The sequence below is a fragment of the Etheostoma spectabile genome, chromosome 22 (genome assembly GCF_008692095.1).
Source record: "Etheostoma spectabile isolate EspeVRDwgs_2016 chromosome 22, UIUC_Espe_1.0, whole genome shotgun sequence".
NCBI lineage: Eukaryota > Metazoa > Chordata > Actinopteri > Perciformes > Percidae > Etheostoma > Etheostoma spectabile.
In genome coordinates this window covers 18,571,868-18,587,830 of record NC_045754.1, presented here as the reverse complement: position 1 = coordinate 18,587,830, position 15,963 = coordinate 18,571,868, and the positions used below count along the sequence as shown (strand labels likewise).

Below are 15,963 nucleotides of genomic sequence, written 5' to 3'. Positions count from 1 at the left end.
ATAAAGTATATATCTAGCTATCTATCTATCATGTGATTGCAGTAGCCATACAATTTAAAAAAAAAAAATAATTTTAATATTAATTGATTTTGAATCGGTAGAGCTTGAATTACGATTTAAATACAAATCGATTTTTATTTTTTGCACACCCCAAATCAATAGCATATTTTAATCAGAACTGCGCTGCTGAGTTGAGCTGTCAATCATGTAACTTCTTTATGTTCACAAAGCCGTCTGACAAACATAAAGGTCACCCAAAGAGCATGCATCAGCTGTACTGGCATTTAAAATGAACAATCACAGAAAGAATTGAAGACGACAGAAAGCTGGCCTCCCGATGAACCGACCATGTAGGTTTTGGAAAAGCTTTGATTTCCCCGTCCACGCTACAGGACCGGCCTTTCCACTCTGAAGATGATCGACAAAGGCATAGAGTTCTTTCTTAATGAATGACAATAAGGCAAAAAGGGAAAACCCCGACCCCCTCCACCCTTCCACCTCTGTACCTCCCCCACAGCACCAATGAGTGTCCCAGAAGTCATTTTCCATTAAATCCTGGATTTAACCCCAATGACCCCCAAATATACACAGTTCACTCCATCCCCCCACTAGATAAGGGAATAGCATTAGTGTTACTGTGTGAGATATCAACCCTCCAGGCTATAGAAACCCAGATCAAGTAGTTTAAGCTCGACTGTGTGTGATTGGCTCAAAAGAAGGTTAACAAAGAGAAAGGGTGGTGGAAATTGGAGGGTTGGATGTCATATAAACTGTCCAAGGCACTAAATAAAATGTAGCCTACACACTGAATGCACAAACACTGCAGTGTGAAGGGTGAGCAGACAGCATCCCCCCTCCTCCTTTTCCTCCTTGTACTTCTCCCCCTGATTTATACCTCTTGGAAGATTGTGTTAAAAAAGTGTGAATAATGCTCTGCTGTGCCAGTGTATGTGTGTGTGTGTGTGTCCATTCAGGTGTGGGGTTTGAGAGCTATGGCTTTTACGGTATCAGTGCTAATATTTTTGGATTTAAGCTCAAACATTCAAGCTGATAAACTGCAGATGTGTCCTTTTCTTGCCAAGAAGAATTCAATCATGGATGTGTAATAAAACCTGGATACAGTGTTTTGAGGCGAGCCCGGTTCGCTCCTATAAGAGTTGCTCAGTGGGGCATGAAACCATGGGGCCAAAGATGAACCAGATAATCAGCACTGCTTTGGCACTACGCGACCCATAAAGCGGGCGCGATAGAGACCTCCGCCGGCCGAGCCGGCTGCTTCCGGTTCAAGGCTCCACTAACTTGAATGGGGATTAAATGATTAAATCGTGCGACTCTTGTAGACTTTTCCAAATGTTAGTGGATCAAATTAAAAAATATTCTAATTTGGCCGAGGTTGTGACGCTTAAAAAAAGTATCCATTGATTAACAAGCATTTCTTTCGCCATGTAAGTAATTGGGAAGAAGTCTTTTGGGCCAGAAGGCATCGTGTGAAGGACCAGGAGTTACAAATCCACCGTTAGGCCTCTATGCCTGGTGCCCTTCCTTGGGGCTTGTATCCAATATTTACACATCTTTTTATTTCTGACATCCAGTCAAAGCATCCAAGGACACTGTGTGTAGCATCAAATTGTAAAGACTGTATTGGTAGTAACAACAATAGATGGTCTTGCACATAGCCCTATCCCTTTTCCTGCATGTATTATATGGCGCCACTACTATTTCTACTGCAGGGATTCTCACTCTTCCCCTCTTTGTCTCCATTACACAAAGAAAGACATTCCTATTTCCAATAGACAACCGTCATCCGTCACATCCACCCTGAATCGCTCATAGTGGGACGTCTTATACATACAGTACCTGTCCCTGTGAAAAAGGGACAAGGTTATCCATACCCGTACTGGGTCCACACATTGGCACGTATGTTATGCGCACAACAGGTTTAGACAGGTCCATTTGTGTGTATATATACAGGCAGTACATATGGGTTTTGGTAGGTTTTAAATTAGCTTTCTGTAGAGCTTGAGTACTCTCCACCCCGCCTGGCTCCGTGTTTCCACGACAGTGAACCTGACAGTAAAAGGTTGCGCACACACACTGCTGCTGGCCATGACAACGGTTGTAGGGCTGGTATCATCTGGATCTAAATCTACAATTCCTCCTGACTGCTCACTGTGTTTCAGATAGCATCTTGACATTTCCACCAAGCTAAACAAAAGAAGGGAAAAACTGCAATTTTCATTTGTTAATGTTCCTACTTAAACTTTCTCAATGATCATGTGTGCCAAAAGGTCTCCTCTAATGTGTGTAAGCCCCCCTCACAACACTCAAAATGTCATTTATGATGATGATTGTGTGCCAGTAAAGACAGTATTGACTTTCTCTGAGCTTTCAGAGCACTCAACAGTGATTAACTGAACCATCCACGGCCGAATTGAGTAACATAATAAACATTGATCGCAGGTGCATTCTCCACCACTTAATATCTCCTAATAAAATCAGCATATACATTATCTATACTGTCATGTGCACTATGGACCGTAGCCTTCACCGTTCGTCTGTAGTGCAAGCTTGTTACCTTGGAGACGGAATAAAAAGGTCAGTTCGCTCAGTGCACGTGTACGTGCACAAGCGAGGTGCAACATAATCTCGTCTTTAAATATATCCGCGTCTACGTCGCCGTACATGAAGCAGCACATGGAAATGTGTGTCATCGCGATGACACTGCGGAAGAAACCAGTGCGACTGCGTCCCGCTGCACTGGGATTGTAAATGGGAGGCTGTGGGGCTTTGCCCCGACGTGGCATGCATGGCTGCAGTAATGTGGTGTTTACACACTGACAGGTGCAATCCTTTCTTCAAACTGAATCAACGAGGGCAGCCAAGCCACAGTAACTCAGGGTTAGTCATCATGGGACTCACAGGCTGTGTCCGAATGCTCGCACACTGCATACTAATAGCATGCAATTTGTAGTACTGTGTAATATCACTATGCAAATTCTACTGAATGTGATTGGTTGAAGGAATGAGTATGCATCCAATATGGATGAGAATGTTAAGCATGAAGTACGGTCACTGAAATTGGACCCGTAATTCTTCCTATGCCTTCTTGTTTCCATAGAAACAACCCAGAAGAAGAAGACGGACAACAATTTAATGAAATGATAAATTTATAAATCTGAGATGGAGAACAGCTGTCTCTGAAAGTTCTTCTAATCTTAATAATGTCACATCCACTTACAAAAGTCGGACTGCATGCAGAAAGTCTTTAGATGTTGCACATTAAGGTTTTGCCACCACCACAAAAAGGAATATTTCAGATCTTGCTACAGCACAACAAGCGGCCTGGAAGTACGATGTTGAATTTGAAAACTGATGATCAGATCCCAAACTATTCCATTGGAATCATAACTGTAATAAACAGGATTGGGCATCGACAACCGGTTTCAACTTGAAATCATTTCAACAGAGTCCCTTCAATGTCAGATGCCATGACTCTAATTACTCTAATTACACTTTAATACCTAATCTGAAGCCTAACTCTGGAACATTACATTCTACACTTTAACATGGTATGTTTGAGGCCGTATTATTCTGCACCAAACAAAGGAAAATCAAGACGTTCTCTCTCTCTCTCTCTCTCTCTCTGTGTCTTCCTCATTCTCCCACGCTCTCTATCTCTCTCAAACGTTTGTCTTTTGCGAGTGCAGAGCGCGCCTCGACGCCTTTGAAGTCTGCTGTAGAGATTTTTTGTGCGTGAAAGCTGGCTTTTCTCTACATTGTTTGACATCACACAATCTGTGAATGGTCTTGGCTTGAACAAAATATACACATGTATCATGTATAATAGTGTACTCTATGTACATGTTATGTGCAATAGGTCTGGGAAATTGTTCAAATCCGATTAGTTTGATTGCTACATAACTGTCAAAATTACATCATAAAAAGCCGTTGTGGTATTTTTGAGCGGTGGTCTTTTCACACAATGACAGTTTTTCATATGTGTTTTTAAAAGATGCTCAAGTGATAATAAATCTATCACATGTATCAGCAGTGGTTCTATGTACACTGGGGTTTCAAAGTTTGGGCACCCCAGGTGAAAATTTGTATTAATGTGCATAAAGAAGCAAAGAAAAGATGGAAAAATCTCCAAAAGGCATCAAATGACAGATTAGACATTTGTATAATATGTCACAAAAAGTTAGATTTTACTTCCATCATTTAAACTTTCAAAATAACAGAAAACAAAAAAATGGCGTCTGCAAAAGTTTGGGCACCCTGCAGAGTTAATACCTTGTACTGCCCCCCCTTTGGCAAGTATCACAGATAAATGCTTCTTGTAGTCAGCCAAGACTCTTTCAATTCTTGTTTGAGGTATCTTCGCCCATTCTTCCTTCCAAAAGTCTTCCAGTTCTTTGAGATTTCTGGGCTGTCTGTCACATACTGCTCTTTTAAGGTCTATCCATAGATTTTCAGTTATGTTGAGGTCAGGAGATTGTGAAGGCCATGGCAAAACCTTCAGTTTATGCCTCTTGATGTAATCCACCGTGGATTTATAGGTGTGTTTAGGATAATTATCCTTTTGTAGAAGCCATCCTCTCTTTAACTTCAGCTTCTTCACAGATGGCATCAAGTTAGCGTCCAAAATTTGCTGAAATTTTATTGAATCCTTTTTTCCTTCTACTCGTGAAACGTTCCCTGTGCCACCGGCTGCAGTACAACATAAAGCATGATTGATTCACCCCCATGCTTAACAGTTGGACAGAGGTTCTTTTTATTAAATTCTGTGCCTTTTCTTCTGCAAACGTACCTTTGCTCATTGTGGCCAAAAAGTTCTACTTTAACCTCATTGGTCCACAGAACTTCCACAATGCATCAGGCTTGTCCATATGTTCATTTGCAAATTTCAAACGCTGATTTTTGTGGTGAGGACGTAGAAGAGGTTTTCTTCGGATGACTCTTCCATGAAGACCATATCTGTACAAGTATCTCTTTATAGTGGAATGGTGTAGCACAACTCCAGTGTCTGCCAGGTCTTTCTGGATGGATTGTGCAGTCAAACGTGGGTTTGGACTTACTTTTCTCACAATCCTGCGAGCTGTTCTGTCAGATATTTGTCTTGGTCTTCCAGATCTTTCTTTCACTTCCACTGTTCCTGATGACAGCCATTTCTTAATTACATTCCAAACAGAGGATATTGGCATCTGAAAACCCTTTGCTATCTTCTTACAGCCTTCTCCTGCTTTGTGAGCGTCAACTATTTTCAGTTTCAGTTTTCTAGACAACTGCTTAGAAGAAGCCATGGTGCTGATTGTTGGGGCAAGGTCAGGTGAGTCTGGGCTTTTAAAACCTTAAAATTGACATCACCTGGTCTTTCCGGACGATGATTGAGAACAATCCATGACACTGTCAGGTCTCAGCTTTCCAAAGGGGGCGATGCATGCTAGAAACTTTGCAGGGCGCCCAAACTTTTGCAGACGCCATTTTTTTTGTTTTCTGTTATTTTACAAGTGTAAATGATGGAAATAAAATCTAACTTTTTGTGACATATTATACAAATGTCTAATCTGTCAATTGGTGCTTTTTTGTAGATTTTTCCATCTTTTCTTGGCTTCTTCATGCACATGAATACAAATTTTTACCTGGGGTGCCCAAACTTTCGAACCCCACTGTATATGTATATGGCCTAAGCTTCGCCTGCTTGTCTGACATGCTTGTATTTTGTATAACACTAGAAAAAAAATGGATAATTCTTTCATAAATGTAGGAATGAAGACTTCATGTTAAGTCTTCTATGTTGGTTTCTGTCTTGTTTTTCCTTTCACTGATGCACTTTGTTGCTCTGTGAAACAGTCGTGCTGCTTGAAGCTCGTTAAAATTAGACCTGGCTCTTAGTCATACACCATCTTTCTCTCACTTTCCAAAAATGAAGTGAAGTCTTTGATGCCGGCTCTATGAAAAGAAAAGTGTAGTTTTTTTTCTTTTTTTTTCGTTGTGTGAGAAGAAAGCTGCGGCTTCTCTTCACTGTGTCTGACAGCTCAGTGTTCTGGCCTGAGCTTGATCGAGGGCATGTTTAGTTTCACTTCCTTCCTCTATTCCATTTCCTGATTTCCTGTGCATGTTGAGGCTCACGGCTGGCGTTCAGCTGCTGGTGGGTTCAAAAATAATGTCCTCACTCTGAATCCGCAGTTTGTAATCCTGTGCCATGGAAAACGAGGCAACAGTAGGTTTAACAAGTTCTGGGTGCCAGGGCAAGATTTCAGACACAACCTTAGTTGTTTGTGTGTTTGAACTGAATGTATTAATGGCTAGCCTGCTAGCTTGTTTTTAGCACCATCATGACACCCAAACAAGAGGCCCATGCCCTTGCTACCAACATATACCACTGGGGTTGGAATTTATTTGCAGTCTTTTTTAGTAAAAACTGAGATTCAGCAGAACTTTAACCCAAATGTTTGAAACAGAAGGATGGAAAGACTGCATGCTGCATGTTTAACCACATGGTCGATTGGTTGCGCCATCACAAGCAATACACGGTTCCTCTTACCGCTAAACCGCTGGTTTTCACGGAGTTTGACGAAAACAACTACTGATTATGTGGTGTGTTCTCTGGTAGGAAAGCAAAATGCAGCAGTCACTGTGGGTGTGCAGAGTCTAGACTGTGTAATTGGTTCATTACCGCCCTGTAAAACTAGGATCAAAGAGGGTGATTTTTTTCAATTTAAACTGACCGTAAGCCCTTATCTTTGAGCTCTTCATTTTAAATATTATAGCAAACCTTGTCATAGACAGAGTAAACATACGCAAACCATGCATCATTCTTCATCTTTCACCACGAGAGCACAGATCATTTAATCAGTAAATAGACTGATCCAAACTATGTCATAGTTTTACTTCTTTCTTTGTTGCCCTTCCAAATAGAACTGACTCCCTATATAGCCCATACAAAACTGGTTAATGTTGCAAAATGAGAAGCAGCCCGCCCTGATGCCAACATCACACATGTGGACCCCCCCCCCCCCCGAGCTTCTGATGCATTGTGCCTTAATTACGAGCCCTTCAGGGCCCTTTATGTCCTCTGAGAAAAGTCTATGGAGGCCAGGCAGACTCTTTGTAGCTCTGTCCCTTCACTGCCTTTGTCTTTCCATCGCATGGGTCCCATGGGTGAGTCCACAGTGGCGTCCCATGTGTTATCATTGGCCAATGATAAAGTAGCAGCCACGACCCTCATGAATTATGCAGAATAAAAGGGAAGCAACTCCGCCCTCAGTTATGTAAATTTAACTTAGAGAAGGCTGCTCTTGAGTGGGAGGGGTGGGGGGTGACACCCTTGTTTAGGTGAACTGTTCACATAGAGGGAGTTGGTATCCAGCTTCACATGGTGTGAAAGGGGAAGCCACGAGTCATGATCTACTGACACACGTATCAACTCATAAAGTCCCTCAACAAATTATTACTATTCAAAATAATGATTTGCAAAGTTTATAAAAGGACACAGTAAAAATGTTGAGCGGGAAGTGGTGCACATTACAATATCTGTTGTTGTTTTTTGCAATAAACATAAGACTAACTACTGTAGTGCTGGTTTTCATTGTAAAATTACAACTACTGTGGTTATTGCAGGCAAAGAAACTAGCACCACCTAAAAACCTCAAACTTTACACGCTATACATTATATTTGGCAGATGACCTCTGGGAAATGCAGTTAAAAAACCATTTAGTGACAAGGCATTGGCACCAAGAACAGTGTTCCCGCACACGTGAATTTGCACATGGGCTTTGTAAATGTACAGGACTTTGCTTACGCCTACTACTACTACTGCTAATTTACCCCTGAATGTAGCTTCATCACTGCCTTGTGTGAGATCCAGCCATGCATAAAACAAACTCTGCCTAAAAATAACCCAGTCTGGGCCAGGCCAGGCAACAAGCCTAAGCGTGGTTCACAACCTCTCTACGCATGGCAGCTCCGTTGTGTGTTACAATGTCATGACTGACGGCAAACACTGACCTATTGATGACCCTTAATCAGTAATTGTATTGGTGCTAGCATAAATTCAACTAGACCGATACGCTTCTCCTCCTTCTCTCCCCAATCTAGTTTTCCCTGAAATCCCCGAGTAATCAGATCCTTTGACAGTTGATTCACATTGCCATTGATGACATTAAAATCCTCAGTTCGGCTTGAATTGTCCACTCGACCTGTGTGCTCAAATTCAACAGCGGCTACCAAATTAGATTATGAAAGAACAGTTACTGCATATCAAATAACCATCCCGCTGTGACATTGAGTTTGTTTGTTTTTCCTCCAGGAAATAAGCCTAATCCCTCTCTCCCCATCAACTGTGCAGTACATACATAGTACTGATATTCATAGCTTTAATCAGTTTTGCATCAGACAAGAGCATTAGGGCATCCATTACATAGAGATACTGCAGTGCGTGTGTGTGTGTTACTGCTACTGCTACAGTGTCTATCTTTTCTAGAGCAGGTCTGCAGGCTCAGTAGGTGAGTGTCTACCTCACTGTTTGTTGACACTGAGCCAGAAACCCAGATTGACTGTTATGAAGAGGAATATTAATCTGGTCGTGGCTCCGGCTGTCCTGTTATTGAAGCAGATGGTTTCAGACAAACAGGAGCCACGTGGCCCCAGCTCTCTTCCTACCTATCTATCTATCTGGGATTCATGCAGTATTAGACTGAGTTATTTGTAGTACAACATTAGTAACCAACCAACAATCCAAAACAACCAATAAGGAGATTGCAATTGCTGTTTTCCGTCATAAGCTATTGACAGGTATGTCAAACAAATACTTAATTTGCTTGAATGCTCATTAAAAAGGTAAATATCTGATTATGTATACTTGTTGATAATTCTATGAGATAAATCCACTTTTCTGATTAGGATAGCCCACAACAAAGCCTCATCACCGCCTAACCTTTATCCCCTGTGCATATCTGCATCACCTATAGAGGGCAGATTGAGGAGTTCTGTGTATGTATAACGGTTCATCGTCCAACATTGTCCATGAGTAGGTTAACAGTTACGATAAGTAACTTAAACTACAGACTGAAGTAGAAGAATCGAAAACAAGTCAGGTTTTTGCCATTCTTCCCCACAGTACCTATGGGGTATTTAGCACTAAGTTGTCCCCAATAGATGGCTACCAAATTCCGCTTACTTCTTTGGCCATTTAGTGTTTCCTTGCTCACTGTCAAAGCTACTTACGTTATAAATAAAACATTAAGTGCTCCCCACAGTGGCAAGGTTCAGCCTTATTCTTCGGCGTACATACCACATGCTATCATAGACTGGAGTAAAACATAATTTCAATTTATATCATTTGTTGGCCGTTTTCCGCCCCTAAATAACGGTTCGCGAGTGGTGCAAACATCTTTAAAAAGTTGAGATTTTCTTATAACCAAGTGCTAATTTCTGTATTATGTTATGCCGAATTTGATATAGAGCTTTTTTGATTTATAGTAGACTTGAGTCATGTTCTAGCAGGATGTTATTTTCGCTGAGAAGCGAGGACACTTAATACTAGCATAGTTCGCATGATGTCTGGTTGCGCTCGCTCCAACGGGGCTTAGTTGTAGTTTGAGGACGGAGCGAGGAACAGATATTTTGTCTTGCTCCGCAGTCGTTTCTTACCTGTGACATTTGGGGCCGGAGATTGATTTCCTTTAAGTTGATGGACTGGGGTCTCAGGTTGTTGAGCAGGTGGCAGAGGAGGACCCCATCCCGGAGAGTTTGAGCCAAATCAAATACCTGTGCAGATTCCCATGTAACCCGGTGGTTAGCTGGAAGCACCTTGCAGTTTATTAACCACAGCGAGCACTGCCTCCAGTACTCCATCATTATTCTGACTTTAGCCTGACGAGCTTTAAGAGAATGTGTTCTTTTTAGCAAGTGAAACTGCCGACTGATCGCTAGCAGGCTAATCTACGTCTTAAATCGTGTCCATGCTACATCCGCCAACTGTAAAACTAGATGGAAACGGAACTGGACCACGGCAGAGAGCAGCTGATGGATGACAGTCCGGTGTACTGAGGCTATGGATGAGAGGAAACCCTGCACTCTCCACACACACACACACACACACACACACACACACACACACACACACACACAACACACACACACTCTCCCTCTCTCTCTCTCTCTCGCTCTTCCCTCCCCCTCACCCAGTTCTTCACCTCTTCCGCCTGCTACCCATAGTCTCGTTACACTGTATGAAAATACCGAAAATAGATAACAAAAACTAGAACCACACTCAATACTTTGTAAAGAACAAACCATTGACTGTTGTGGGGCAGAAAATGCATGTTTTAAATTAGCCTGGCCAAATTACCTTGCTAATTTTTACAGCCAATATTATCATGCATCATGTCCAAGTTCCTCTCTGCAAACTAATATCTCAGCTGCACGGGGGCAATAATGATAGGGCTTGTCAAGTTATGATTAAACAAACCAAAGTGCATGTCTGTGAGATAGAAACTCACTATACTGGAATGGTTTCCAAATAATTTGACCTTTCTATTAGATGTAGGCTAATCATGGTTTATGACTAATAGCACTTGATTTGACAACAATGAGGTGAGTTTAAATTGGTCTTTGAAAGCAACAGTCTATTTATTGCGTTAAGTAAAAAGCTGTGAACTACAGTTGGGTTTGAAAGTTTGGGCACCCCAAGTTTGGGTGGGGGGGGGGGGGTACAAGGGATTCATTTTGCAGACGCCATTTTTTTGTTTTCTGTTATTTTTAAAGTGTAAATTATGGAAATAAAATCTATCTTTGTGTGACATATTATACAAATGTCTAATCTGTCATTTGATGCCTTTTGGAGATTTTTCCATCTTTTCTTGGCTTCGTTATGCACATTAATACAAATTTTTACCTGGGGTGCCCAAACTTTCAAACCCCTCTGTATATAGTTATATTCATATCCTCTGGGATAACTTCCATAATCAATACTGTATTATATGCTCAAATGTAACAGTATCAATAAATGACAAGCAATGTGACACCTTTTGTTTGTACAGTATGTATTTTAAATACGGTTTTGCTTTGTATTCATATTTATTAATGAATGGCGGCAGGTTTGGGAGGAAATACTGTGGCTCCTCCAAATGCAGATGGTTACTGATTTTACATTTTTTTAAAACTAATAAATGGTAGAGCAGGATTTAATAGTTTTGTAGCTGATCTAGTGTGATGTTTAAAAAAAAAACGTAACCACTGTACAGTACGTGAGCGGTAATTCATGCTCCGTCACATACTAAGAGCCCTGTCTTCTGATTTTTTTGCTTCTTTATTTACTAGTTGACATTTGGGTTTGTGGTGTTCAAACTCAGTGAGATGGAATTTTGAGAGCATCATGCTTCCTTTTTTTTAATCACCCAAAAAAAAGGATGTTGATAGAACATGGCATCGGTTTAGCAGGGATGGTTGTTTTTCATTGCATTTACCGACTGGAAAGAGACACAACAACAAAGCCATTAAGTCCCCGTTGCCTGCTGCTTATTCCTCCACAATCTGCGTCAGCCTATACAAATCATCTCCTCCCAAGGAATATGATCACTTTCTACAATGAAAGATCGATTAGATTTCTTTCCTCCATCTAATAAAGCCATTTCAACTTCATGATTGCCTGCCATTGTTTCCTCTGTTTTGGAGTAATCAAACAGAACTACTTCTCTTTTACTACTTCCTTTCTAACATTAATAGGCAATATATCACCACGGCTTTTACTGCAATAACACAGTAATAATAATAAAACTTTATGGTTTGAGAACAAAGCTTATTTTTTTGTTAACACCAGTATTTTTTTTTTACAAAGGAATGCCCTAAGAAAGAAGCAAATATGTGTTAAAACACGCTTCTTCAACAAAGCATTAACATTAAAATATTCATCTTGCATACGCATAAGCCATCTCACTAAGAACGTGATTGGAGAGACTGAGCTAACATATGGTCTAGCCAAAGCTGAGTTGATCTTTTATTGCTTCTGTGTGAATAAATGAGGGAACTCTCCTCACGTTTTGCTGCATGCTGACTGCTCTGGTTCGACCTTTGAGCATTAAATCAAATGTTTTAGATTGCTCACTGATGGGAATGGACAGGATGTTGGGTCGTGACAGCAGGCGCAAGCTGCCTTTGCTTCATCTTAACCAGGCGCCAGCAGATTATGTAGCAGAGGTGTGAGTGGGTCACACGCGAGTCTCAAGTCTCAACCTTCAAGTCGCAAGCAAGTCGCTGTGGTGAACATCAAGCAAGTCCCGAGTCAAGTCATACAACATGTCTGACCCTTTGTACTTATACTTACTTCATACTCTTTTTTTTTTTTACTTTTTTGTATTGATCCCCGGAGGGGGAAATTACAATCTAGTGAAGTTTACACATTTAAATCAGAGGTTTTGTTTTATTTAAAGGTCCTATGGCCCGAAAATTTTACTTTATGAGGTTTGTTAACATAAATATGCATTCTCCCAGCCTGCCTATGGTCCGCCAGTTGCTAGAAGTGGGGATAAGTGTAAACTGAGCCCTGGGTATCCTGCTCTGCCTTTGGGAAAACAAAAGCTCTGCGGGGCCGATCTGGAATCGTGCTCCTTATGAGGTCATAAGGGGCGAGGTTACTTTCCCTTTCTCTGCTTTGCAGACACACTAAGGAACTCTCATTGTGGGACTGGCTCTAGTGGCTGGAATTCTGCACCAAAGCTGAATTTTGGAAAAGAGACTTCAGATACAGTATTAGGGGACCACTAAGGTCTATATAAAAGAGACTTCAGATATGATATTAGGGGACCACTAAGGTCTATATAAAAGAGACTTTAGATACGGTATTAGGGGACCACTAAGGTCTATATAAAAGAGACTTTAGATATGGTATTAGGGGACCACTAAGATCAACATAAAAGCATCCAAAGTGCGCCATGTCATGGGACCTTTAAAATATTGCAACGGTCCCAGCCTGTTTACGTCTTATATTTTGACATTTTGTGGCAATCAAAACCGTTCCTTTTCAACTGTTTCTGTGTATAAGCAAACACATTGCCTCAAAGAGACTAAAAGTCTATAAAAAAGTTTATAAAATAAGTATATATATCAGCCGTGAAAATTTCTTTAAACTATTGAGGTACAATGGTTTCATACCATTATTGGCGTTCTTCCAGCATGGCTGTGGAATTATGAATCATGTAGTAATTATTTATTATGTTGATAATATCAAAGTAATGATTGTGAGTGAGTGTGACCATGATTGTCTTGTTTTGTTTAATTTTTTGTGTGGACCCCAGGAAGAAGAGTTGGTACTATGGTAACAACTAATTGGTATCCAAAATAAAAGAGGCTGACTTTTATGGAACACGCTATATATTGTTTTGTAAGTTGAAGTGATCTGAATATCACACAAACCTAAAAATGTAACCTAAGAAAAACCTCAGCAAGACAAAACACAACATTAGCAAACAGACAAAAAAGCAAATATTACTTCATATTACATTCATTAAAAGGGAACTCCTGGGTAGATCAGCTGGTAGAGCGGGTGCCCATTTTTGGAGGTTCACTCCTCGATGCAGTGGGCCTGGGTTTGACTCCGGTCTGTGGCCCTTTGCTGCATATCATTCCTCGTCTCTCTCCCCTTTTATCTCTTCAGCTGTCCTATCAAAATAAACGCCCAAAATGCCCAAAAAATATAATATTTTTTTTTTTTTAAGTACCATTTTTTTCAAGTCAAAGTCAAGACTCAAGTCTCATTCTCTTACTTCCGTCAGTACTCTGCTAATGTGCACTGACCACTTACTGCTGTAGTGACCATCTTCGATGGTTGGTATTGTCCCAAAAATAAAAATTACGTCAAAACACTTACTGGAAATGATGAGAAACTTAGTGCGAGTAGGGTCCATCGTTCCACACAGGTCCTTTTTACCGTTTTGAGGGGGTAATCCGGGTACTTTCAGTACACTGACATTTTGCGTTATCTACAATATATACTTAAAACTGAGTGTTTGAAGTGTGCAAATAGGCGGTTTGAGACACAGCCCAAGTCAGAGTAAAGTTGATCAATTGCAAGTCAAGTAAGTCTCAGGTCCGCAGTCAAACTCGAGTCAAGTTGTGCGACTCGAGGCTCCCACCTCGGTTATGTAGCTTCATAGTTTGTGGCCAAACAGACAGAGTTGCTGAGAGAATTTGTCCAAGAATGCTAAATAGTAGAACTCTCCCCTGTGTCTCTTTCAAAGTTGATCTTGAGTCCCTGACGGATCCAGGGGAGCTGCAAAGTGAAGAGCACATGAAGCAAGAGAGTGCACCTGCAATAAAATTCAGACTGATATTCGTTTTTATTGATCCCTGTTGGGCAATTAGCACAACAAAAATCAAGAGCCTACATAAAGACTGTGGAGTAAATGGGATTAAATAAAACATCTGAATCAGGATGTGCAAAAAGGGGATTTAAGCAGCAGAGCAACACAACAGAAGGACGGGATAAATTTAGCATTCTAAATGTATTACAAAAATGTATGCATTACATAAAAAAGACAGGAATGTAATCCAATATGTGAAAACTCTCCATTTAGCACACGGTGTGCCGGTAATCACATTAACAGTGCTACGTGAGGCCGCTCTTACGGCATGTGCAGAAATGATGGAAGATAAGAAGAGAACAACAACACACCTTGAAGATTATTTCCCTTTTAGATAGAAATGGGATTCGCAGAGACGTTAAGTATTGCAGAGGTAGGACCCTTCCAGAAGAAGAAGAGTGCATGTCAATGAATCATTCTGAGTATTTTTACACACAGAGACTGAACATAGGCCTCTGCAAATAACACTGTGAAGATTAGTCTCTGGCATTTGAACACTTCTGTGATGTCTTCTTTTGTGCAGACGATTTGGATGAACGCTCCTTTTCTTTTCTTCATCCACATTGTATTCAAATCAAGACTGGTCAGGATTGGTGGGAGTTTGTGTGGCTGAGCTGTGAGCATCCAGCTTTGTTTTTCACCGGCTTTGCACGCTGGATGCCATGGCTGGCGTCGCGCAGATGACAGGAGAGGTGCCTCGCGGCCGGATGCTGGCACACCTCTTGACACCCTTCTCCTGTTTCAGCTTCCTCTCCCAGATGGGAAGGACAGCCATGCAGCCAGGCAATTATCAGCATTCCTCTGATTAATGCTGTACAAGGACTAAGGGGAAGCACACAAAAGTGTAGCACGTTCATGCATTTGGGAAATTGCAATACTGTTCTTTTTAAAAATTTAACTTACTCAAAATTGCCATAACCCAACAATCCCAAGACAGTTTATGATGTGTTTGTGGCATTTGCATGAAAACATGGTATTATTGCTTTAAAGTTGACATCAAAGCACAGATGAGTGATATGCTTAGATCTGGGTTACTTCACCTGGAATATGACCAGGATTAGAAGGTAATGACTAACCATGTGAGCTTCCAAGAAACAGCGTGATTATGTCTGGGCACATATGGCAGATGTGATCTGACTGCCAGGGCTTTTTTTGTCCCACTGTCCCAACACATGCAGTGCTTCAATAATTAAATTAGAGATACAATGTTCCTTGAGTCATTGACGATAAGCAACAACAAGAAGATGGTACACGATAAGAGGGTATCGGATGTGATAGAGGACATCAAAAATCAAAGATATCACAAAAAAGCAAGTATATAATACACTGAATCATGAGGAGAATCTACAGCCAGTAGGTGTGTGTCATCCAGTGCATGGCAAAATGCTCTTCGAATAAAAGATTTTTGTTATTTTGGCATCCCATGAAGTATTTCAACATCAATTTAGATAGATTGAAATGTTGTAAACATGGTCCTCAGTGGATAAAGATGTCATCAGGTAAAAATGTAACGGTTTCAAATATTTTGGTTATTGGACCAAAAATCTACAAAATGAATGACTCAGCTGCACTAATTAACACTTGACACAGATAGCAGTATGC

General features: G+C 40.9%; 1 protein-coding gene across 2 annotated transcripts in view; it reads right to left on the bottom strand.

Moving 5' to 3' along the window:
* LOC116672078 (guanine nucleotide exchange factor VAV3) overlaps positions 1 to 10,086 on the bottom strand; it is a 109,719-nt gene extending 99,633 nt beyond the window's left edge. Inside the window, exon 1 of one of the 2 annotated variants that reach the window (XM_032503669.1) lies at positions 9,653 to 10,086. In XM_032503669.1, coding sequence (XP_032359560.1) covers positions 9,653 to 9,859 — 207 coding nt within the window. In that variant the 5' untranslated portion in view covers positions 9,860 to 10,086. The remainder of the gene's footprint in view (positions 1 to 9,652) is intronic. The other variant, XM_032503670.1, reaches the window with a different exon arrangement.
* Positions 10,087 to 15,963: the final 5,877 nt, after the last annotated feature.